The sequence below is a fragment of the Schistocerca nitens genome, chromosome 1 (genome assembly GCF_023898315.1).
Source record: "Schistocerca nitens isolate TAMUIC-IGC-003100 chromosome 1, iqSchNite1.1, whole genome shotgun sequence".
Taxonomy (NCBI): domain Eukaryota; kingdom Metazoa; phylum Arthropoda; class Insecta; order Orthoptera; family Acrididae; genus Schistocerca; species Schistocerca nitens.
In genome coordinates, this window is record NC_064614.1 from 1,130,464,508 (window position 1) to 1,130,490,527 (window position 26,020).

Sequence of the window (26,020 nt, forward strand, 5' to 3'; positions counted from 1 at the left end):
TGTGAGGTCACGACTGCCGTCATTTTCTTCCACTGCTTCTTCCACAGCAACCTGCATTGACTTCTGTGCTACATCTTCAACTGCAGATCCTAGTACATAATTGTAAGCTTCAAACTTTGAAGGTGCACTTGGAAGATTTAGAACACCACATAGCATATCACCAGCTGCTTTGCCCTTACCAATTGCTCGCAATCCATAAACCAACCTAATATTTACACTATAAAGTTCAGTTTTCTTGTATCCATTATTTACAGTTACTGAAACCGAACTTGGAAACTTACAGCTGTATTTACAAACACTGCATATTAAATTAAACTGGGCAGCCAGGCCAACATGGGATTCTACTTTCAGAGAAACGTTTCCATGACATTTTTTGCAGCACAAACTGTTTTCAAGAGCTTCACACAATATATTCGTATCAATGAGTTCAAAAACTTCATTCCCTCTATCAAGTAAATTATATTTCTCTTCCAAATCTCTTAGTTTTTTATGAGAAGCACTGTTTTCATTTGGTGTAAGTTCGTTCGGCAAATCAGTAATAAGTGGATTCACATTTTCCAACAGTGATGATGATGAACTGCTTTGCTTTGCTAATGAATCATTATTTCTTTTCTTTTGCCAGTTCACACGCTTTTTAAATACTTTTGCTTTAGCTCTAGGCATTTTCACTGCGAAAAATGAAGCACTAAATACGAAATAACTCAACAACAACTACTTTCTTATATCACACTGTTTACAAAACAGTCCCGCCACAAAGTCAAAGAGTAACTTGAGGAAACCAGAGAGAAACATTTTCGGGCAACTAGTGTATAAATAGTCGCTGGAAACCGGGATATTTGAATTCATGTCACTTTAAAGGTACTGCCAAAAAGTTCATGGTCAGCCACGAGAGACGTGTATAACTAAAGCGCAATACCCGATCTCACAAATATATAAAAATAAAATAGTTATAATTGTAGTAGAGCTATGTATGATACGTCATTTTAAAGAGGAAACATGGCAGAATATAATACGCCAATAAAAAAAAATTCGATTTTTTAACCCAAAATCCGATTCCGTATCCCCTTAACATCTGGGATCATCAGTCCCCTAGTCTTAGAACTACTTAAACCTAACTAACCTAAGGATGTCACACATACATCCATGCCCGAGGCAGGATTCGAACCTGTGACCGTAACAGTAGCGCGGTTCCGGACTGAAGCGCCTAGAACCACTCGGCCACAACGGCCGGCTATAGTACATTTACATCAGCTTAAATTCAGTAGATCTGTTGTTAAATGAATAACTATTGCCATCATTGGATTAGTGATAGTAAAAGTAGCCAATTTCCTAGTGTATAAAAAGAAATAATTTTAGTTTAAAAATAGTTCAAACTTAACATTCAATAAAAATTAATGCCTCGAATTCAGTCAAAAACTTCAGTTTGTTATACATGTTTATTACAGTTACATAATTACTAGCATTTACTCTTTGAGATTAGGCCGGGAAACCGCTTATCGTAACAAACATCATGCACATTTTTAATTTTCTTCTAGTAAGGCTACGCTTAAAATGGGCAATTATGAGTGCATTTCGTTGTATTTTGGCTTGTTGTTAAGCACGTGAAACGAAAACTATTTGCTGGAAAAAATCATCCCATTATTCCGTTGGAAGTAGAGGACGCCAGATTACAGGCACATTAAGAGCAAGTATGCTGCCTCCAAGACGTCAACGAAATTTTACAGAATTAAACAGTTGAAAATGGGTCAGAATATAATGAAATACCGTCTCACTGCCAGATTAACTAATCGATTTTTTTTTTCACGTGGATAAAGAACTATTCGAACTAACCGCCGCCGCCGCCGCCGCCGCCGCCGCCGCCGCTAGTAGTTCTCCGTATGCCCGCTTCAGCGCTAGCAGCTCAACCAGAGACTACTGCAACGCTGTTGTGGCTGCTTGCTACTAGCAACTTTGGACGCATATGTTTTGATCCCTGTCGTCAGTAGTGAGTGGAGGCTTGTGTTGTGTGGTGTTGGTCGGGGCTTGCGAAATTATAGCGTTTTAAAATCACTGGCAATGTCGTCGCTGTCGCTTCCGAGGGTTTTGCAGCAACGCAAGACCGGCTTAGAATTGGAGAGGGAGAATTTTGAAAAGAACCAGGTAAGAGATATCAGTTAATAATCTTGTCTTTGACAGCGTGAAAGAAACTGCCTTCAGAAAAGTGCGTTAGGTTGAGAAAATATGTATTCTACAGCTGCGGTACAAAGTGCAAAACTTTTGGAGTGCTCGTTATTAGTTCGGATTAATTCGTCAGTTTACTTTTTAAATAAGTTCTTGAAATCTATTTTTCTGCTTTTTTATCGAGTTATATGTGCTTTGAGTGCCATTTAGCTCGTACAGTTTTCCTTTAAATGGCTGTGAAACTTGGCACTGGAGAGAATTATTGTTTAGCATTAGTGTTTTAGCATTTATAGTTCTGTCTAGGCTGCGCGCGTGTATTGGCGCGAAAACATGTAAACATTGGTGACAGTACATTCATAAATGTCCTGGTACAAGTTATCTTGATAGGCATGTACATCTCATTTTAATTTTGTTTTCGGATGAACACTTCAAAATTTTCGAGGAAAGTTGGCACTAATACTGCGAACGAAGGCAGAAGTTTAAACCATTGCGGAGTTCATGGTATTAACAGGAGTTAATTTTGTATCAGAACTGAATATTAAATATGTGCTTGCAGTGTCATTGGGTCATTGACAGAACGCGTGTATAGCGACACAAAAACAGATGTTAGAAAGTAGTTAGTATTTATCTAGTTTAACAGTTTGTCAGACATATCATCTTCTGGTAAAACGAGATTCTTTCATAAATGTGATATTTGAAAATTCACAGATTTCATTCTTTTAACAGTGCATAAATCATACATATCAGTTATTAGGAAACATAGTTGTAATTCTTTTGCGTTCAGGCGCTGTTGGTTGTCTGACCTACAACAGAGTAACAACTAACAAACAAAATGACAGATGGTGTTTGTGAAACATTGAGATAATCAGTTGTTCGACCTATAGAAAATGCTCATTGCTGCTAATAGTATTAAAGCCAACCAGGACCTACGGCTGAGCCCTAATTGTTCACCACAAAAATCTAGTTCTTGCCTCCTGCTGCCACTACTAGAATTTCTAGGTAAGGTGTACTCGCAGTGTCCCGTAAAAGTGGTCGAAAGACTGAGGGAGGATGAACAGTTTTTCAGGGTTTGCATATTTTGATAAGTTCGATTTCTCTCTTTCCGCGAAGTAAACTGAGTTGGTGACCCTACATATGAATAGTTATACATTATTCGTGAAACTGAAGTCAGCCGATTGACTGGCAATACCGTGTCAATCTTAATTTGGAAATATGTTTAAAAAGCGTATTATGCTGAGTAGTGTGCTGTCGTTATATGAAAGGCAAAGTGAATGCGTAATTCATCTGACAGACATTAAGAACCTATTTTGAATGATAGTTCTATTGCAGTCTGTCATCCATAGTAAACACACACACAAACAGATCACTGTTTGGCAGTAATAACATATTCGGTGTTCACATACTCTAGTTAAGAAACGCCAGTTCATCAGCAAACACATTATTTATGACAGTGTATATATCGGAGCTAATGGTAACACATATCAAGTTCCCGAATCTGTGTAATAATTTTTTACATTATCTGATGTAACATGGGTTCTGTGTGAGATGGTTACTCTTAGCTTTCGAACGGTTATATGGTGGATCAAGGGCGACCACACGATAGTTTGTTGTGTTTGTGGGGGGGGGGGGGGGGGGGAGAGCACCAATTATTTTGTTGGAAGAAAAACCTCTATCTACACTACATTTTTTCCTGCCTTTGAGAGCTAAGAGGCGTGGGGGGGGGGGGGGGGGGCTGCTTGCGCGTCCCCTGCCCTCTCCTTTCGCTCGGGCATGGGCGTCCTCGTGGTGGACGCGATAGTTCGCAGCGGTGTCTCTCGATGTCGCAGACAGTAAAAAGTAAGGGCAATTGAAACACAGTTCCCATTTCTCCATTTGTACTTGGGGAAATCTTGGTCGTGGATTATGTTTACATATCTGACAAGCTTGTATCTTATGACGTGGGGGCGACGTGGTTGCAACACAAACAAAACCAGCGCACTAGGTAAAGCTGCGTTGTGCTTACTCTAATTTTCTTTAAACCTTTGTGTTCGTCCGCTGTTCAGAGTGATTAAGACACAAGACCTGCATTATGGAGGAACGGGCTCAGTTTCCTCATCAAGCCATTCAGATTGAGCTGTTTTTTTATTTTCCTGCAGTAAGGTTAATGCTGGGTTGGTTCCTGCTCCCTGACATAATCAATCATAGCTTACCCTTTTTACTGGTTGCATTATCCAACACTGGCTTAGATCTTAGCAGACTGTAGTAACATAGCCGTAACGAAGATGATTCAATGCCATTGGCAGAACTGTCAAGGCTGCCTCCCCCCCCTTTCCCCTCCACTCTCCACCGGAAACCGTTGTTTACGGGATCTAGAAAAATAATGAACTTACATTAAAAGTTGGTTTACTAACCAATTACATCAAATTAGTAGTCATCGCCTTCAGAGTAGGATCAATTTGAGGCACACGTGCCAACACTCTTACTACTGCTCGGAACATACGTGAAAGTCGTTTTCAGAGAGGCCGTGGAAGTGCTCCGCTGCCCCTAGCTTACGTCTCCAGTGTCAACGGGTTGTGCTTCAATGAAACGGCTCGCTGTGCAAGGTCACAACTGATGGTAGAAAAAAGTTATGCACTAATACGCCACGACAGATAGTTGGGAATGCGTTCCGTGTCCTTTTTTTCATTGTATAATGGTCATTTTCTTGGTTTAAATTATGTACTTGCTCTGACAGTTCTCTGCCATATCATTTAAGTGTTAGGAAACAGCATTAATTAATAAATTGCGTAGAAAGTTCTACTGTATTGCAATGAAATCTTGAAGTCATAAAGACATAATTAATTAGATTAAAAACTTACTGTTAGTTCCCTGTGTCATAAGGACAGCTGTGAACTTTTCCGACCAAGGAATCAGAAAAGTGAACGTAGTATGCAAACTTTCACTCCTTCAGATTTTGTGGGATAATATTTTGCTCTTTGACAATAAATATTTATTGCACAGAGAAAAGTAAACTGTTTCACATACAGAAATCTTTTAGAATCTGTCAAGATACGTGGGAATATAGTCCACAGCCTTGCATTTCGTTAATATACATGAAACGTGATATCTAAATTCAGATTAAGGTTTGAGTATAATTGAAACATTCAGACGTATAGCTCGAAAAGGAGAGAGAAAAAAAAGTACACTATCCGAAAGTGAATCTGATTTTGTCATGGTGGAGCAAAGGCTTGGTATGGGCTTCTGGAAGCAGGAACAAATTTTATTTGTTCTTAAATACGAATGTTTTGGGAAAGCTCCCGAGAAACAGCAATTTTCTTTTTTCAGAAGCTCTATTGAAGACCGCTTGTAATTGCACCTCCCGAAGAAACTTTAAACGCGCGAGGACACTGTTGGTTTCCCGACGCGCTGAGAAGCAGCATACTTCGCTGATCTTTCTTGCATTTACGCATACAATGTCGTCGAATGTAGCAAAGACGTACTTGGAATTGCAGTATTACGAAATACTAGTTTACATTGTTCTTTTAGAACTGAAGCTCTTGTCATCTGTCCGAAGACAGTTTTGACGCATCGTTCCAGTACTGTGCAAGTCTCAACACTACACAACTGCTAACCTACATCTATGAGAACGTGCTTACTGTATTTAAGCCTTCGTCGCCCTTTTTTACGGCTTACACTTCTCTTAACTGAAATATTCTTAGATGCCTCAGGTTGTGTGTTGTATTAATCTGCTTCCTTTTAATCAAGTTGAGCCATAACGTTCTTCCTTACCGGTTCGATTCTTTTTTCATCTGATCAATTCGCGTAATCTTAAACATTCTTCCTTAGCACCACATTTCAAACGTTACCCTCTTGTTTTCTGAGCTATTAATAGCGAAAACTTCTGTACAAGGCAACACTTGAAAAACCTCCAGAAAAGGCTTCCTAACTCTTCAATTTACACACATTAATGAAAGTTTTGCATCGCCCTTTTATTTCGAAATTTATGGCACAGAATGCAAACGTTACTCCGGGGTATGCATTTATATTCATTTGCAATTTGCCAGCATCACCAAATCAAAAAAAACATTTGTGTGACAATAGAATCTTTTTTCCCCATGAAGGGTTTTTCACAACAGTTCTGAGCAACGTGAGTACGTGGTGGAACGTCCCCTTGTTCGGATGCAGGCTTGATTCTGTCGTGGCATACCATCGGTGGTCCAAATTGCCGCGCTCTTCAATATCGATTTTGTGTAAGTCGCGTGGAGTATGTGACCGTTGTTCACTTCCAAAAACAGCTTGTTTCAATAGATTCCACATATGTTTGACTGGGTTCGTGTCTTGAGAACAGGCAGGCCACTCCATTCTGGCGAAGGAAAGTGTTCACGAGAAAAGCACGGTAAGAAAGGGAGTTATCTTTCAAATTGAAATTGTCACCGAAATGTTGGCGATATGGTCCCATTATTAATTGCAGAATCTCGTCCCTGCAAAGTAGACTAGTGAGATTCCCCCAACGACATCGACGTGTAATCCCACCCCACAATATACCACGACTACCATCGCCATACCTGGTTTACACATATGGGACAAAGTGTTGAAGGCGTTCCGTATTACCAGTTTCCTCCAAGCAAGTTGTCTGCAATTATCAGGGTATAAGCAGATCAGAATTTCTTCAGTAAAGGAAACCCGACGCCAGACCTGGGGCGTCTTTCTGCACGATTTCCTGTCCAAATGTAATGTAGCCGATGGCGTGGCGTATGAAAATGACAGTAAAAATGGAGCTTCGCATCATTCAGTCGTCAACATTTTGATGCGATACATGGCGTCCTGCAGCCTCTTCCATTGTGGAGCAGTCAGCGCACAGTTCCTTTCACTCAGAAATCGTACGTATTGGTCGTCCTATGAACCTGTCGAACGTGGACGGCCTGTGTGGTGTAAGTAAACACTACCTGTCAGTAGGAACCGATTCTGTCCGGGGCATGGATGTCCACTCTGCTGTTACACAGAGGTGTATCATGCGTCCTATCTGGTGCTTTACTTTCAACTGAAATGCAGCAATTAGAGTGCGGCGTTCTATCCGTAGTAGTTATCGCTCTTGCAAGTGTGTGTGTGTGTGTGTGTGTGTGTGTGTGTGTGTGTGTGTGTGTGTGTGTGTGTGTGTGTGTCCAAATGTAATGCAGCCGCCGATAGTGTGGCGTATGAAAATGACAGTAAAAATGGAGCTTCGCATTCCGATCGGTGCAGGCATTGTCACAAAAGCAAGAAACTTGTACGACATAACAGGATGATGCAAAACTTTTGTCGATGTGTTTTTCTTTGATATTAACAAACTCCTGTCTTTAAGAAATGTATTTCTTACTATTGTATTACTATTACTATCCTCTGTACTTCGCGCGTAGTCTGTTATTTTATTGCTCAAAGTAGCAAATTTCGCGTACTGTTTACACTAAAACGTTTCCTATGTAATACCATCTACATCGGTTGAATTAATTCGACGACATTCCATTACATCTGTTTTACCTTTTCAAGACACAATCAATTCCGCCTAGCTACTATTCAGAGTCCGTCGCAGTCTCCTGTAAATTGATTTCATCTCCGTCGACTTGAATTCCGTTTCTTCAAAATCGCTTCAGTTTGAAACGTACCAATCAATATATGTGCATTAGGACAAGTATGATAAGACGTGTTATCAGGTACCAGGCTGCCACATTTACAGGCTTATAAAAATTTTGTAACATGTTTACTTCATTTATCTGGTCATTTTTAACTCAACTTATTATATTGTCATAATTCCATTTCAACTATGCTCTGGTTAAACTGTTACTAATCAATACTTGATCATAAAGAAATTTTGTGATTCCAGAATACCTCCAAGAGATGAAACTAGCCTTTCGTTTGTATTTGTGTAAAGAACTCGCCTACATGTTACAAACATTCACCAACTAATAAATTTCATGATATAAACGACTAATTAAAAGGCATTGTTATCGAACATATTTTATGAGCTACATATTTTACGAGCTTCTGTACTAGAAACTAAGAGCCAAGTAAAACCTAAATGTCGCAGCGTGGTAGGAGCGAGTTAATATTTAATTCTGTAACGTCGGTCTGTAAACGCAACAAGTTTTTAATTTTAATCCTTAAAGTTTATTTCTGTAATAATCGATGACGTAACAGTTTTCTTTTTTTGTAGTCTGTTGTGTATCATTGCTGCGCAATAAAAATGTAATTTTGGAAGTGAGAACTTCGTGTCAACTTAAAAATTGCAGCTTCGGAGTTCGCCGAAAAGATTAGTATTTTGTACTAACGGTGAAACCCATGAAGTCCTGTTACATTTCAATCATAGCTCCTCCACCACGAGTAAAATATTCACACGACGTTTTGATTGCGCCAAACTGCAACAGAACTGACTCCCAAAAACTGTTACCGTGATACCTGATTCGCCAGTAGTTGTGTATCGTTCCACCTATTAAATTTAACGTCGTCCATTATTGCGGAAACGGAAAGGTAGTTTCACTCCTTGCAAGAAGTATTCTGGAATTAAAAAATGGGAACTGTCTGACGTATTTACAAGTGTCGATTAGTAGCACTCGAAGCAGAGCACAGTTGAAATGAAACTGACATTAGAATAAACTGCGCTTGAAACTGACCAGATAAATGTAGTAAGAATGTTAGAAAACTTATATAAGCCTAAAATGTGGCAGATTGACACCTGAGTTCAACACTTTATGCTTTCCCTAACGATCAAATGTTGGTACATTCCAAGTTCCCTGTACTGTTTGCTGCATGCCATGTCAGAAACATACGTGCGATGTGCTACAGAACCGTCGTACTTGTTTCACAATTACTGCGACTCTTTAATTTCTTGTGACTCCTTAGATCTGAAGTTTGATTTCTGCACACTCTGCAGATAACCTTCCGCTCCTTGTATTTTATCCCTTGCAACTTTTAAAGTTCACACCTGAAGATATACTGATCTACGGATGAGGACGTTGTTGTAGTCTTCAGTCCTGAGACTGGTTTGATGCAGCTCTCCATGCTACTCTATCCTGTGCAAGCTTAATCTCCCAGTACCTACTGCAACCTACATCCTTCTGTATCTGTTTAGTGTATTCATCTATTGGTCTCCCTTTATGATTTTTACCCTCCACGCTGCCCTCCAATACTAAATTGGTGATCCCTTGATGCCTCAGAACAAGTCCTACCAACCGATCCCTTCTTCTAGTCAAGTTGCGCCACAAACTTCTCCCCAATCCTATTCAATATTTCCTCATTAGTTATGTGATCTACCCATCTAATCTTCGGCATTCTTCTGTAGCACCACATTTCGAAAGCTTCTATTCTCTTCTTGTCCAAACTAGTTATCGTCCATGTTTCACTTCCATACATGGCTACGCTCCATGCAAATACTTCCAGAAACGACTTCCTGACACTCGAAGTTAACAAAGTTTTCTTCCTCACAAACGCTTTCCTTGCCATTGCCAGTCTACATTTTATATCCTCTCTACTTCAACCATCATCAGTTATTTTGCTCCCCAAATAGCAAAACTCATTTACTACTTTAAGCCTCTCATTTCCTAATCTAATTCCCTCAGCATCACCCGACTTAATTCGACTACATTCCATTATCCTCGATTTGCTTTTGTTGATCATCTTATATCCTCCTTTCAAGACAATCCGTTCCGTTCGCCTGCTCTTCCAAGTCCTTTGCTGTCTCTGACAGAACTACAATGTCATCGGTAAACCTCAAAGTTTTTATTTCTCCTCCATGGATTTTAATACCTTCTCCAAATTTTTCTTTTGTTTCCTTTACTGATTGCTCAATGTACAGATTGAATAACATCGGGGAGAGGCTACAACGCGGTCTCACTCCCTTCCCAACCACCGCTTCCCTTTCATGCGCCTCGACTCTTATAACTGCCATCTGGTTTCTGTACAAATTGTAATAGCCTTTCGCTTCCTGTATTTTACCCCTGCCACTTTGAGAATTTGAAAGAGAGTATTCCAGTCAACATTGTCAAAAGCTTTCTCTAAGTCTACAAATGATAGAAACGGAGGGTTGCCTTTCCTTAATCTTTCTTCTAAAATAAGTCGTAGGGTCAGTATTGCCTCACGTGTTCCCACATTTCTGCGAAATCCAAACTGATCTCCGAGGTCGGCTTCTACCAGCTTTTCCATTCGTCTGTAAATAATTGGCGTTAGTATTTTGCATCCGTGGCTTACTAAATTGATCGGTAATTTTCACATCTGTCAGCCAATACATCTATTTTCAGATATAATAACAAACATTTACCTTTGGTGGTTTTTATTTAGTGGTCTATAACCGGCTTTTTGCACTTTCGTTCAGTTCAGATGGATCTTCTTAAACAACAATGACATGTAATTTTTCTGCGCGTCTGGGATCGAACGCGTAGTGCAGCTGCTGTCAGTATTCGCTAAATTACTGTATGGTTCTTGTGTACGCCTTACAGGCCACTCAGCACACACAGTGAATGCTGTGGTTCACATATACCGCATTAAAATAAGACGCATACTTTCACCTTGAAAGAAGTAAATACTCCTTATGCTTATACGGGTGTGATTAAATTGTTTGTATGAAGTGAGCTGTTGGGCAGCGCGGTGCTGCACCGACTCTCAAATTGCCAGGGGGACAGACAGTGTCCGGCTTTACACATTACACGCCAGTCTCCGCTTACAAGAGCGTGTTTGTCAGCTCATGTTTCTAGACTGCCGCGTGCCTGGAACCATTGCTGGGCGAGGTGCAAGCGCAGCGAGAAGTCAGTTCTCATCGTGGCCAAAACAGGGAGCGCCGTGTGTCAGTAACAGTTTCGCGCCATAGTTTGGGCCTGCATGCTTTATACAGGGTGTTACAAAAAGGTACGGCCAAACGTTCCTCACATACAAATAAAGAAAATATTTTATGTGGACATGTGTCCGGAAACGCTTAATTTCCATGTCAGAGCTCATTTTAGTTTCGTCAGTATTCACCGCCATGATTTCATACGGGATACTCTACCTGTGCTGCTAGAACATGTGCCTTTACAAGCACGACACAACATGTGGTTCATGCACGATGGAGCTCCTGCACATTTCAGTCGAAGTGTTCGTACGCTTCTCAACAACAGATTCGGTGACCGATGGATTGGTAGAGGCGGACCAATTCCATGGCCTCCACGCTCTCCTGACCTCAACCCTCTTGACTTTCATTTATGGGGGCATTTGAAAGCTCTTGTCTACGCAATCCCGGTACCAAATGTAGAGACTCTTCGTGCTCTTATTGTGGACGGCTGTGATACAATACGCCATTCTCCAGGGCTGCATCAGCGCATCAGGGATTCCAGGCGACGGAGGGTGGATGCATGTATCCTCGCTAACGGAGGACATTTTGAACATTTCCTGTAACAAAGTGTTTGAAGTCACGCTGGTACGTTCTGTTGCTGTGTGTTTCCATTCCATGATTAATGTGATTTGAAGAGAAGTAATAAAATGAGCTCTAACATGGAAAGTAAGCGTTTCCGGACACGTGTCCCCATATTTTCTTTCTTTGTGTGTGATGAATCTTTCCTGAAAGTTTGGCCGTACCTTTTTGTAACCCCCTCTATAAATCACCTGTTTTGGATTTACACTTAAACTTCCCTCCGGTTTTTGGTAGTTTCCTGGAATGATTGCCTATCGAAGTCGGAGGGCTCCAAACGATACATATCGAACGTGCAATAGTAATCGATTATGGAAGTCTTTGTGCACCTCTGATTTCATCCAACCCCATAAACAGGAATCTAAATTTTTAAGGTCAAGTGATCTTGGAAGCCAGTTAATAGCACCGCCACGGCCAATCCAGCGATTAGGGTAGGTGCGGTTGAGTTCGTCCCTCACAGGTAATGTACCATGTGGAGGGGCACCTTCATGTTGAAAGTACATTCCACTTCGCGTGGCTAAAAGAACGTCTTCCAATAGTTCCACAAATGAATTTTCAAATAAATGCAGGTAGCCTATCTCCCGTCAATCGTTGATAAATGGACCTATCAAAAGGGTACCGATCATGCCGCACCAGACGTTTATGGCAATATGAACTTGGAAATTGATATACACTGAAGTGTATTTTACCTTGACCATAGATGATTATTGCATGTGTTGTTTATTCCATGTCGTTGAAAACTGGGCTTCATCAGTGAATAGTATGTACGGAAGCAAATGACTATTCTCAATTACCCAGTGACAGAATTGAAGTTGTTGGGCACTGTCGCCACGGTGGAGATTTTGGACACTCTGTATGTGAAATGGATGCAGGTTTTCCGCATGTAATGTTTCCCGTACACGTGTCTGTGGGACATTCATACTCAGGGGCATTCTTCGTATGCTCATACTGGGATTTCGCTCAACACTTGGTATAATTTCTTCCTGTTCTGCAAAGTTTGTTGACGTGCACCCTTGGACGAAAAATGTCTACTTGGAAGAGAGCCTGTTGCATGCAGAATGATAAACATTTGGTAAACACCCTGCGATCAGAGTCGGAAAGCGCGTGTGGTATACTTCTTTTGCAGAAGCCATAAACATACACCATATCTGCGTATTCCCCATTACTGTAGACATGTGGCATTGCTAGCAGCGCTTGTACGAACACAGTTAACACCATACACTACACAGTTAACCGATCCATCGCCGGTACAATACACAATGCGACTTACACGGCACAATTGCGCAAACAACGGGTGATTGTGCTACGTGCGTTACATGACCATAATACGTGGTAGGTTGCATAGCGTAAACGTGGTATGTACCCGTGCTTTTTTTTTTTTTTTTTTTTTTTTTTTTTTTTTTTTTTTGCAAGAAAATAACTTTACGGTCCATTTGTATTGCGTATACGTTCACGTTAGGCGTATCAATTTTGCAGTATTAAAGCTCCCTAACGAAGCATTTGCGACCCTATATTCATGTAACATTTTTTATTCAGAATTACTTGTACTATCTGTTCAAAATATTGACCTTTCCTCCCCAAACACCCTGTATACGGCAATAAGTGTCTGGCACAGTTGTTAGATCGGTTGCTGCTGGTAGAATGGCAGGTTATCAAGATTTGAGTGGGTTGGAACGTGGTGTTACAGTCCACCGAGCGATGGGACACAGCGTCTCCGAGGTAGAGATGAAGTGGGGATTTTCCCGTACGACCATTTCACGAGTGTGCCATGAATATCAGGGATCCGCTGAAACAGCAAATTTCCGACATCGCTGTGACCGGAAAAAGATCCTGCAAGAACGGGACCAACGACGGCTTAACAGAAGTGCAACCCTTCCGAAAATTGCTGCAGATTTCAATGCTGGGCCATCAACAGGTGTCAGCGTGCGAACCATTCAACGAAACATCGGTATGGGCTTTCGGAGTACCCTTGATGACCGCACGACACACAGCTTTACGTCTCGCCTGGGCCCATCAACAGAGACATTGCACTATTTATTTAATCGTATGGCTAGGGCCCCCCGTCGGGCAGACCGTTCGCCGGGTGCCGGTCTTTCAATTGGACGCCACTCCGGCGACCTGTTGTCGATGAGGATGATAGGATGTTAACAGCACAACACCCAGACCCTGGGTGGAGAAAATTCCCCGACCCATCCGTGAATCTAACCTGGGCCCAGAGGATTGGCAGTCCGTCACGCTGACCATTCAGCTACCAGGGGGCGGACATTGCACTGTTGATTATGGAAACAAAATTCCTGGTCGGACGAGTCTCGTTTCAAGTTGTATCGAGAGAATGGACGTGTACAGTGTGGAGACAGGCTCATGAATCCATGGACCCTGCATGTTAGGGGGAGACTGTCAAAGCTAATGGAGGCTCTGTAACGATTCGAGGCGTGTGCAGTTGTAGTGATACAGCTAGATGCGACCCTGATAGGTGACACGTACGTAAGCATCCTGTCTGATCATATGCCTCCATTCGTGTCGATTTTGCGTTCCGACGAGCTTGGACAATTCCAGCAGGACAATGCAACACCCCACACGTCCAGGATTGCTACAGAGTGGCTCCAGGAATACTCTTCTGAATTTAAACACTTCCGCTGGCCACCAAACTCCCCAGCCGTGAACATTATTGAGCATATCTGGGATGTCTTGCAACGTGCTGTTCGGAAGAGATATCCATCCCCTCGTACCTCTACGGATTTATGGACAGCCCTGCAGGATGCATGATGTCAGTTCCCTCTAGCATTACTTCACTCATTGGTAGAGTCCATCCCACGTCGTGTTGCGGCAGTTCTGCGTGCATACTGGGGCCGTGCACGATATCTACATCTACATTTATACTCCGCAAGCCACCCAACGGTGTTTGGCGGAGGGCACTTTATGTGCCACTGTCATTACCTCACTTTCCTGTTCCTCTCGCGTATGGTTCGCGGGAAGAACGACTATCTGAAAGCCTCCGTGCGCGCTCTAATCTCTCTAATTTTACATTCGTGATCTCCTCGGGAGGTATAAGTAGGGGGAAGCAATATATTCGATACCTCATCCAGAAACGCACCCTCTCGAAAACTGGCGAGCAAGCTACACCGCGATGCAGAGCGCCTCTCTTGCAGAGTCTGCCACTTGAGTTTATTAAACATCTCCATAACGCTATCACGGTTACCAAATAACCCTGTGACGAAACGCACCGCTCTTCTTTGGATCTTCTCTATTTCCTCCGTCAACCCGATCTGGTACGGATCCCACACTGATGAGCAATACTCAAGTATAGGTGAACAAGTGTTTTGTAAGCTGCCACCTTTGTTGATGGACTACATTTTCTAAGGACTCTCCCAATGAATCTCAACCTGGTACCCGCCTTACCAACAATTAATTTTATATGATCATTCCACTTCAAATCGTTCCGCACGCATACTCCCAGATATTTTACAGAAGTAACTGCTACCAGTGTTTGTTCCGCTATCATATAATCATACAATAAAGGATCCTTATTTCTATGTATTCGCAATACATTACATTTGTCTATGTTAAGGGACAGTTGCCAGTCCCTGCACCAAGTGCCTATCCGCTGCAGATCTTCCTGCATTTCGCTACAATTTTCTAATGCTGCAACTTCTCTGTATACTACAGCATCATCCGCGAAAAGCCGCATGGAACTTCCGACGCTATCTACTAGGTCATTTATATATATTGTGAAAAGCAGTGGTCCCATAACACTCCCCTGTGGCACGCCAGAGGTTACCTTAACGTCTGTAGACGTCTCTCCATTGATAACAACATGCTGTGTTCTGTGTGCTAAAAACTCTTCAATCCAGCCACACAGCTGGTCTGATATTCCGTAGACACTTACTTTATCAGGCGACAGTGCGGAACTGTATCGAACGCCTTCCGGAAGTCAAGAAAAATAGCATCTACCTGGGAGCCTGTATCTAATATATTCTGGGTCTCATGAACAAATAAAGCGAGTTGGGTTCACATGATCGCTGTTTCCGGAATCCATGTTGATTACTACATAGTAGATTCTGGGTTTCCAAAAACGACATGATACTCGAGCAAAAAACATGTTCTAAAATTCTACAACAGATCGACGTCAGAGATATAGGTCTATAGTTTTGCGCATCTGCTCGACGACCCTTCTTGAAGACTGGGACTACCTGTGCTCTTTTCCAATCATTTGGAACCCTCCGTTCCTCTAGAGACTTGTGGTACACGGCTGTTAGAAGGGGGCAAGTTCTTCCACGTACTCTGTGTAGAATCGAATTGGTATCCCGTCAGGTCCAGTGGACTTTCCTCTGTTGAGTGATTCCAGTTGCTTTTCTATTCCTTGGACACTTATTTCGATGTCAGCCATTTTTTCGTTTGTGCGAGGATTTAGAGAAGGAACTGCAGTGCGGTCTTCCTCTGTGAAACAGCTTTGGAAAAAGGTGTTTAGTATTTCAGCTTTACGCGTGTCATCCTCTGTTTCAATGCCATCATCATCCTGGAGTGTCTGGATATGCTGATTCGAGCCACTTACTGATTTAACGTAAGACCAGAACTTCCTAGGATTTTCTGTCAAGTCGGTACATAGAATTTTACTTTCGAATTCACTGAACGCTTCACGCATAGCCCTTCTTACGCTAACTTTGACATCGTTTAGCTTCTGTTTGTCTGAGAGGTTTTGGCTGCGTTTAAACTTGGAGTGAAGCTCTCTTTGCTTTCGCTGTAGTTTCCTAACTTTGTTGTTGTACCACGGTGGGTTTTTCCCGTCCCTCACAGTTTTACTCGGCACGTACCGGTCTAAAACCCATTGACGATTGCCTTGAACTTTTTCCATAAACACTCAACATTGTCAGTGTCGGAACAGAAATTTTCGTTTTGATCTGTTAGGTAGTCTGAAATCTGCCTTCTATTACTCTTGCTAAACAGATAAACCTTCCTCCCTTTTTTTATATTCCTATTAACTTCCATATTCAGGGATGCTGCAAGGTGTACCAGTTTGTTTGACTCTTCAGTGTATATTAGGTGTACTTGCATGTTACTTTTTACTGCCGTTCTGTAAATTCGTCATGAGACACAAATTTTTTCAAGTCGATTATGAGCCATGAATGTCTACAGGGTGTTACAAAAAGGTACGGCCAAACTTTCAGGAAACATTCCTCACACACAAAGAAAGAAAATATGTTATGTGGACATGTGTCCGGAAACGCTTACTTTCCATGTTAGAGCTCATTTTATTACTTCTCTTCAAATCACATTAATCATGGAATGGAAACACACAGCAACAGAACGTACCAGCGTGACTTTAAACACTTTGTTACAGGAAATGTTCAAAATGTCCTCCGTTAGCGAGGATACATGCAGCCACCCTCCGTCGCATGGAATGCCTGATGCGCTGATGCAGCCCTGGAGAATGGCGTATTGTATCACAGCCGTCCACAATAAGAGTACGAAGAGTCTCTACATTTGGTACCGGGGTTGCGTAAACAAGAGCTTTCAAATGCCCCCATAAATGAAAGTCAAGAGGGTTGAGGTCAGGAGAGCGTGGAGGCCATGGAATTGGTCCGCCTCTACCAATCCATCGGTCACCGAATCTGTTGTTGAGAAGCGTACGAACACTTCGACTGAAATGTGCAGGAGCTCCATCGTGCATGAACCACATGTTGTGTCGTGCTTGTAAAGGCACATGTTCTAGCAGCACAGGTAGAGTATCCCGTATGAAATCATGATAACGTGCTGCATTGAGCGTAGGTGGAAGAACTTGGGGCCCAATCAAGACATCACCAACAATGCCTGCCCAAACGTTCACAGAAAATCTGTGTTGATGATGTGATTGCACAACTGCGTGCGGATTCTCGTCAGCCCACACATGTTGATTGTGAAAATTTACAATTTGAGCACGTTGGAATGAAGCCTCATCAGTAAAGAGAACATTTGCACTGAAATGAGGATTGACACATTGTTGGATGAAGCATTCGCAGGAGTGTACCCGTGGAGGCCAATCAGCTGCTGATAGTGCCTGCACACGCTGTACGTGGTACGGAAACAACTGGTTCTGCCGTAGCACTCACGATACAGTGACGTGGTCAACGTTACCTTGTACAGCAGCAGCTTCTCTGACGCTGACATTAGGGTTATCGTCAACTGCACGAAGAATTGCCTCGTCCATTGCAGGTGTCCTCGTCGTTCTAGGTCTTCCCCAGTCGCGAGTCATAGGCTGGAATGTTCCGTGCTCCCCAAGACGCCGATCATTTGCTTCGAATGTCTTCCTGTCGGGACACCTTCGTTCTGGATATCTGTGTCGATACAAACGTACCGCGCCACGGCTATTGCCCCGTGCTAATCCATACATCAAATGGGCATCTGCCAACTCCGCATTTGAAAACATCGAACTGACTGCAAAACCACGTTCGTGATGAACACTAACCTGTTGATGCTACGTACTGCAGAGCAATGAGTCGCATGTCAACACAAGCACCGAAGTCAACATTACCTTCTTTCAGTTGGGCCAACTGTAGGTGAATCGAGGAAGTACAGTACATACTGACGAAACTAAAATGAGCTCTAACATGGAAATTAAGCGTTACCGGACACATGTCCACATAAAATCTTCTATTTGTGCGTGAGGAATGTTTCCTGAAAGTTTGGTCGTACCTTTTTTGTAACACCCTGTATATGTTGCTGATGAAATCAAAATAAAGATAGATGATTTTCCAAAGATGTGCATGCCGAGTCTACGGTATTTGTGACAACGGAGATGGGTAAACATCGTAATTGTTGACTTGCCGTTGATAGCGTGCACTGATCGGCTGGGCTGCAGCGAACAAACTCGTGTGCGCCTCGGGCGCCTGTCGGGTGGCAGCTAGGAGAGTCGTGGGAACGTCTGGGAGGTACCTGTGGCACGCGTCGCGGCCTGCCATTACGAATGCCCGGCTACGGTCGGTGGCTTCCCCGTGCCTCCTTCTTATGCACAGCACGCCGCGGCCGCACCGGCGCTGCGCCTGTCGCCCTCCCGACTCTTACTTTATGAACCCATCGCTGTAGCCGGCGCGCACCGCGCATTGCCGGGAACCTGTCCACCTCGCCACGCTCACCGCGCTCATTGTATAACTGCTGTGCAACTCGACGGTATGCGGATTTATAAATACCTCCTTACAGTAAGTTCCGTATGAATTTAACGAAACTATCTGAAATCATATGAATATAGGGTCAGTTTGGGATGAAATCACTGAAAAGGCATTAACGTGAATTGGTAACAGCTAATGTTGTTGTGGTCTTCAGTCCAGAGACTAGTTTGATTCAGCTCTCCATGCTACTCCATCCTCTGCAAGCTTCTTCATCGCCCAGTACCTACTGCAACCTACATCCTTCTGAATCTGCTTACTATATTCATCTCTTGGTTTCCCTCTACGATTTTTACCCTCCACGCTGCCGTCCAGTACTAAATTGGTGATCCCTTGATGCCTCAGAATATGCCCTACAAACCGATCACTTCTTCTAGTCAAGTTGTGCCACAAATTTCTCTTCTCTCCAATTCTATTCAACACCTCCTCATTAGTTACGTGATCTACCCATCTAATCTTCAGCATTCTGCTGTAGCACCATATTTCGAAAACTTCCATTCTCTTCTTGTCCAAACTATTTATCGTCCACGTTTAACTTCCATACGTGGCTACACTCCATACAAATACTTTCAGAAACGACTTCCTGACACTTAAATCTATACTCGATGTTAAAAAATTTATCTTCTTCAGAAACGCTTCCCTTGCCATTGCGAGTCTACATTTTATATCCTCTCTACTTCGACCATCATGAGTTATTTTGCAAAACTCATTCACTGCTTTAAGCGTCTCATTTCCTAATCTAATTCCCGCAGCATCACCTGATTTAATTCGACTACATTCCATTATCCTCGTATTGCTTTTGTTGATATTCACATCTTATATCCTTCTTTCAAGACACTGTCCATTCCGTTCAGCTGCTCTTCCGGGTCCTTTGCTGTCTCTGACAGAATCACAATGTCATCGGCGAACCTCAAAGTTTTTATTTCTTCTCCGTGGATTTTAATTCCTACTCCGAATTTTTCTTTTGTTTCCTTTACTGCTTGCTCAATATACGGATTGAATAACATCGGAGATACGCTACAACCCTGTCTCACTCCCTTTCCAACCACTGCTTCCTTTTCATGTCCCTCGACTCATAGAACTCCCATCTGGTTTCTGTGCAAATTATGACTTTCGCTATTGGTCAGAAATGCTCAACCAGCGATGACAAGAAATGTGTCGGTACAGTTAAAAATTGTCAAACCAGAATTTAACCTAGAGTTCCTGCATCTCACGAACACGCATCTTCAAGATTAGGCGATTTGAGTGCACTACAGGCAGCAGTCGTGTAGTTCTCTCTTCATTATTTTTGTCCTAATTGCAGAGGATATACTCTTCTTGCAGAGATTGGCAATTGATCCAAAATATACAAAATTTTACATACTGCACATAGTAGGCAGAAAGACGCAGTATTGTACGATAATGCGATTGCAGAACAATCACTGGAAGCAGCCACTCCATAAAATACGTAGGAGATTGCATACGAAGCTATTTAAAGTGGAACGACGACATAAAACAGCAGCTAAGCCACATGCCCACATGCTAGACAGATTCATTAAAAGAATGCCCAGGAAATAGCAACCACACGCAAATGAGGTAACTAACAAAACGCAGGTTCGACCAGTACTTCCATATTGCTCTAGAATCCGTACAAGATCGAATTGATACAAGAAACAGAACATCCAAAGAAGAGCAGCACGTTTCGTTACAGGTTTATATAGTAAGCTGTCAAGCGTCCTGGAGATGCTCAGCGAATTCCAGTGGCGGATGTTGCAAGACAGGCGGTCTGAATCGGGGGTTTACTGTTGAAGTTACGAGCCGAACTTCCCTAGAAGAGTCAGTGTATTGCTTCCAGCTACGTACACCTCGACAAGAGACCCTGAAAGTAATATTATAGATAGATTACAGTCCACACAGAGGCTTAGCAGCAACTGTTCTTCCCGCAAATCATTAGCGACTGGAACAGGAAAAGGGGAGAGACTGTGGTGCACAAAGTATCCTCCGGCACACGACGTATGGTGGCTTCCGGAGTAAAGATCTAGATATACCTTGCTGGGTAAGCCACGATCGCCTACCAAATCCGTTTCTGTAGTTTTACCATGCGCCCTGTAAGAAAATCTGATTATAGTATTTGAAAACGGAGTTGAAAGCATCAGCGACAGTGAAAGTTTGGAAGTAGGCGTGCAACTCAGACAGCATTATGGTTAAATAAAGAAATAAGTCCACAACGAGCAGGGAATAAAGGTGCGACTGCCAGTCGGGCGCAAATTTTCAATTGATACCACATATATGTTTCTTACTTAAAATATTTATTTTGTTGGAGCTTTTATTTTAACACGTTTAGACAGAATTTACGCGGATGGAGTTACAGCAGTTACATTACCATATTTGCTCAAAGTTTCATATTGATAGGAATTACAAGCCAAACGCTTTGTAATGCAACCATGAACTTCAAACAATTCTCTTCTGTGGAGAAAAAGTAGAAACATAGTCAAGGGATTTCCGCTGCCATCCTTGCAGTTTCAGTGTATGTATTCATAAAGTCTCCCTGTTACAAGCTAGCAGCAGAGGTTAGGTGTAGTTTCAATTATAATGTTTGCTCTTATTGTTCAAAGGAACGTATCACTGTTCATACCAACATTGTTTCTATAATCAATTATATCTAACTATACGAAAGGGGGGAGGGGTAGCCCACTGTTCACTCACCTTATCATCCATACGCTGCAAGCAAACTTACGGCGTGTTGCAGAAGGTAATCTGATACGAGTGCCAATATCATTTTCCCCCTTTCCTCTTGCAGTTCCGATATCGTGGCGAAATATTTTTGAATGGTGTCCCTGCCAAAATAAAGACTGTTTGTCTGCCTCTAACGTAGCTCTCATCTCTATGTGGTGGGAAGATTCGCTAGGAACGACAAGTACTTTAGACTCTGTTATAAACTTTCCCCTATAAGATTGAGATACGTTAAGAACACAAAAGTCGTCCGTAGAACTGAAGACGTGCACCAGGGCGTAGAGCCACACGGTATTTTCATTGACGACGACGACGACGACGACGACGACGCTACTTCCATTCGCAAATGGCACATAGGAAGAACGACTGATAAGACTTCGTAAGATCTCCATTTCTCTGATTTTCATGTCTTGATTATTTCGCGATATGTACGTCGGACGAAATATTTTGCAGACCCTTCTCTAATGTACGATTTCTAATTTATGAAACACGATGCTTCGAGGGGACGTGGCAGCCATTCGGAATAATTTATGGAGTAGTCTCACCTTTCAACTGAAATTCACAAAACATTCATCTAGGATATTTACTTTTGAAAGAACACAAGGCGATCACGAAGGTGTGGTCCCTCGGCGCAACTTCACTTTAATTCACACTGCCTGTGTTACCGTCTGCCTAATGCAGATGTGCGTACTGGGACGTACCGCTCTTCTCTTGGTGTCTCTCTCTTATTAATCTTACCTGATCAAGTAATAATATAGTACAATACATTAAAAATTCCACGACCTAAAATGCTGCCTAACTGTAAGTCAGGCGTTTAGATGTCATCAGCTCCGGGCTGCCTGCAGCCTTCGACTCGATTGTCGGCTGTAAGAGACGATCATGACGTCGTTAGTGTTGCAATCGAAGACGAAAAGCTAACACGACGGACTGCTTCTACGGCTGCTGCTGCTGCAGACTCCAGTACCAAACGTTCCTTTTCATGTCATAACGCTCTTTTCAGTTTAATTCGATTCAACACGTTTTCATAATAGCTATCCACTCGCATCTTCAGAATTCTTCTGTAGTACCAAGTTTCGAAAGGGTATTTCTCTCCTCGTCTGGACTTTTTTTCGTCCACGTTTCATTTCCATATTAGATTACACTACGAATGAATACTTCCAGGAAAGACTAACAAATTTATGTTCGCTGTAAACTCTTTGTTAGATTTTCTTACCATTGCCAGCCTAAATTATACAGGGTGATTCAAAAAGAATACCACAACTTTAAAAATGTGTATTTAATGAAAGAAACATAATATAACCTTCTGTTATACATCATTACAAAGAGTATTTAAAAAGGTTTTTTTTCACTCAAAAACAAGTTCAGAGATGTTCAATATGGCCCCCTCCAGACACACGAGCAATATCAACCCGATACTCCAACTCGTTCCACACTCTCTGTAGCATATCAGGCGTAACAGTTTGGATAGCTGCTGTTATTTCTCGTTTCAAATCATCAATGGTGGCTGGGAGAGGTGGCCGAAACACCATATCCTTAACATACCCCCATAAGAAAAAATCGCAGTGGGTAAGATCAGGGCTTCTTGGAGGCCAGTGATGAAGTACTCTGTCACAGGCTGCCTGGCGGCCGATCCATCGCCTCGGATAGTTGACGTTCAGGTTTCATAACTAACCTTTTTCGTAGGACTCTCCATACAGTTGATTGTGGAATTTGCAGCTCTCTGATAGCTCTGCGAGTCGATTTTCCTGGGCTGCGAACAAATGCTTGCTGGATGCGTGCTACATTTTCATCACTCGTTCTCGGCCGTCCAGAACTTTTCCCTTTGCACAAACACCCATTCTCTGTAAACTGTTTATACCAACGTTTAATACACCACCTATCAGGAGGTTTAACACCATACTTCGTTGGAAATGCACGCTGAACAACTGTCGTCGATTCACTTCTGCCGTACTCAATAACAGAAAAAGCTTTCTGTTGGGCGGTCGCCATCTTAGCATCAACTGACGCTGACGCCTAGTCAACAGCGCCTCAAGCGAACAAATGTACAACTAAATGAAACTTTATAGCTCCCTTAATTCGCCGACAGATAGTGCTTAGCTCTGCCTTTTGTCGTTGCAGAGTTTTAAATTCCTAAAGTTGTGGTATTCTTTTTGAATCACCCTGTATATTCGCTTAACTACTGCGTCATGAGATATTTTGCTGCCCAAGTAAGAGAACTCTCGGTATTTTTTCAGTATTTTTTTCCCGTATTTCACTCCCTAAAGAATTACCATATTTAAGTTGACTGCACTCCATTACCTCAGTTTTACTTTTATTTTCCGTCATAACCACATTTCAAAACATTGATTATGTTTACCTCATTTTCTGAGCCCTATACTGCTCCTTGCACTGTCTTTTCTAAATTTCTCATTTGTTTCTTTTACTGTTTAATCTGCATGCTGAATAACATGGGAGACAAGCGACAGCCTACTCCCTTTTGGACTAATGTTCCGTTTCATGTCCACTGCAATTTGGTTTCTTTAAAAGTTTAACATTTCGCTCTCGTATTTTACATCTGCTAACTTCAGACTTCCAGAAGGTGCACACCAGTCAACGGTCAGAAGTTTTCCTGAATATAGTAAATGTAGATTTGGTTTCCTACAATTTATCTTTCAAGGTCAACACAATTCGCCTTGAATTGTTCACAAACGCTGTGAGAAATACTTACGGCCTTTGAAACAGAAATGTGCAGGAGATCTTTTCCATCGCTCAAGTTACTGAAGTAGTGGGTTACGGGACTAAGTGATAGCGATACCTTGTATCATTCTTTAAAGCACTACGCCAAGGCCTAGTTTACCACGAGTAACTGTAGCTGGAGGCGTGAAATCTAACGTTACTTAATTTGCAAACGCAGTAGATGTAGCGGAGCTCATAATTCAAAGCAACGTGGTGTAAAAGCGGATGCTAACAGATTTAGCATAAATAAACACAAGCTGATTGACACAACTGGGTGCCACGGCCTGCGGAGGTCTAAGGGGACGAGGGAAGACCACCGCATGCCGATAAACACACCTGCAAGATGGCAAAGTCTTGCTGAAGGTACAGTTGTGGTACTTCCTTGGCGCCCCAGACTCAACACCGCACCTACGTTCTGGTTAAGCGCCCGAGACGAGTGATGGGTATCTTCCGGCTCACCCGCAGCCTAATTCCGCGCCGCTTTCTCTAATGCACCATTGTGTATTGTACCGGCTGAATACATCCTCTAGTGAAACTATTCGCTGTCGAAGTATCAGTGTTGGCCGTTCTCTCTTCGCAGGACACAACTAATACAATAAGAGAGTCACCGTTGCGCCAGGGGACCACACCTGCGTGATCGCCTTGCGTTCTTCCAAAAGTAAATATCCTAGATGAATGTTTTGTAAATCTCAGTTGTAATCTGAGACTACTCTATAAATTATTCCGAATGGCAGCCATTTCCCCTCGAAGCATCATGTTTCATAAATTATCTCGAAGAAACTACAATCCGTCCTTGTGAATAATCTTGTGGCTGAACAAAGACAAAGCAAGTGACTTAAGATAATAGTGCATAAAATAATTTAATAATGGTATCTTGGTGGAACACACTTCTGTTGATTTTTCGCTTTGACCCAGACATGGTTGTGACGTTGCACCGTCGGTGTGCTCAAGGCGGCATCTTTGTGAACAACTTTATAATTCAGCAAAGACACTCCTGTGTTGTGAAATTTGAAGTGATCTTGGAAACTTTTTGAAATTTTTAAAAGAAAACCACTGGCACAGCAGGAAGAACGACACCCAGAGATGAGCAGGCGTTCTACGAGACCTACGTAAGAATTTTTCTTCTTTCACTCTTCCAATGTAGTATGTATCCTTTTGTCAGATTAGTCTCTCAGTGAAACATCTGAAATGTAGGTTCCCGACTGAAAGATTACAAAATTCGTCCGTTTTAAACGACTTGCATTCTTCAGAAATAGTTGACTGATATTCTTGACAAGAGATGCATTGTATATTTTGAAAACACACGTTACAGAAGCCTTCCGCATGTTTCTTTGTGTTGGCCTGTATTTTGTGATACGGTTCCTCAGGTAAATCCCTCTTCCGGAAATCCTCGTTACTTTCACCTCATTTGTTTCGAGATATCAATACTTCTTAAATTCCATTATCGTCTAGTAACACACTCAGTATTTAAACCAGGCCTTGTCTATACCACTTGTGCAGACAAGAATAACTCCGAAAGTATGATACGAGCTGAAAACTTTGTGGGACAAAGTTGCATGGGACAACAGGGCGATAATTGGTTTTTTGTTGCTAGGTGGGGTCGCTTCAGAGATATGAAGGTCAACTTTGTTTTTTTTTATGGGATGCTATAGTTTGATACGTATTATCTTTGAAGGTCAACGAAGGTCAAAAAGGTGGCATGAACGTCTGTTTACAGAAGGTGTTTGAAGTGATGACCATTGGTATCAATGCAATGCTGCAATGTTTTTATCATGGATTGAGTAGTATTCCTTATCACTTCGGCACTTATCGAAGCACATGCTGTGACAATTCTCTCTCGTATATCGTAAAAATAGTAAATATTCGCCGAATACGCCGTATCCATCTAACATGTCATTGACATGTAGACACCATTCGACGGTTT

The 26,020-nt window shown here is 42.3% G+C and overlaps 1 protein-coding gene across 3 annotated transcripts in view; it reads left to right on the plus strand.

The window, feature by feature from the left end:
* The first annotated feature begins 1,972 nt into the window (after positions 1-1,972).
* The window catches only part of LOC126199365 (huntingtin-interacting protein 1), a 550,791-nt gene continuing 526,743 nt past the window's right edge, over positions 1,973-26,020 (plus strand). For all 3 annotated transcript variants that reach the window (XR_007540158.1, XR_007540159.1, XM_049936267.1), the window contains exon 1: positions 1,973-2,139. Coding sequence is in view for 1 of the 3 variants with exons in the window: in XM_049936267.1 (XP_049792224.1) it covers positions 2,056-2,139 (84 nt within the window). In the remaining 2 variants the exon portion in view is untranslated. The remainder of the gene's footprint in view (positions 2,140-26,020) is intronic.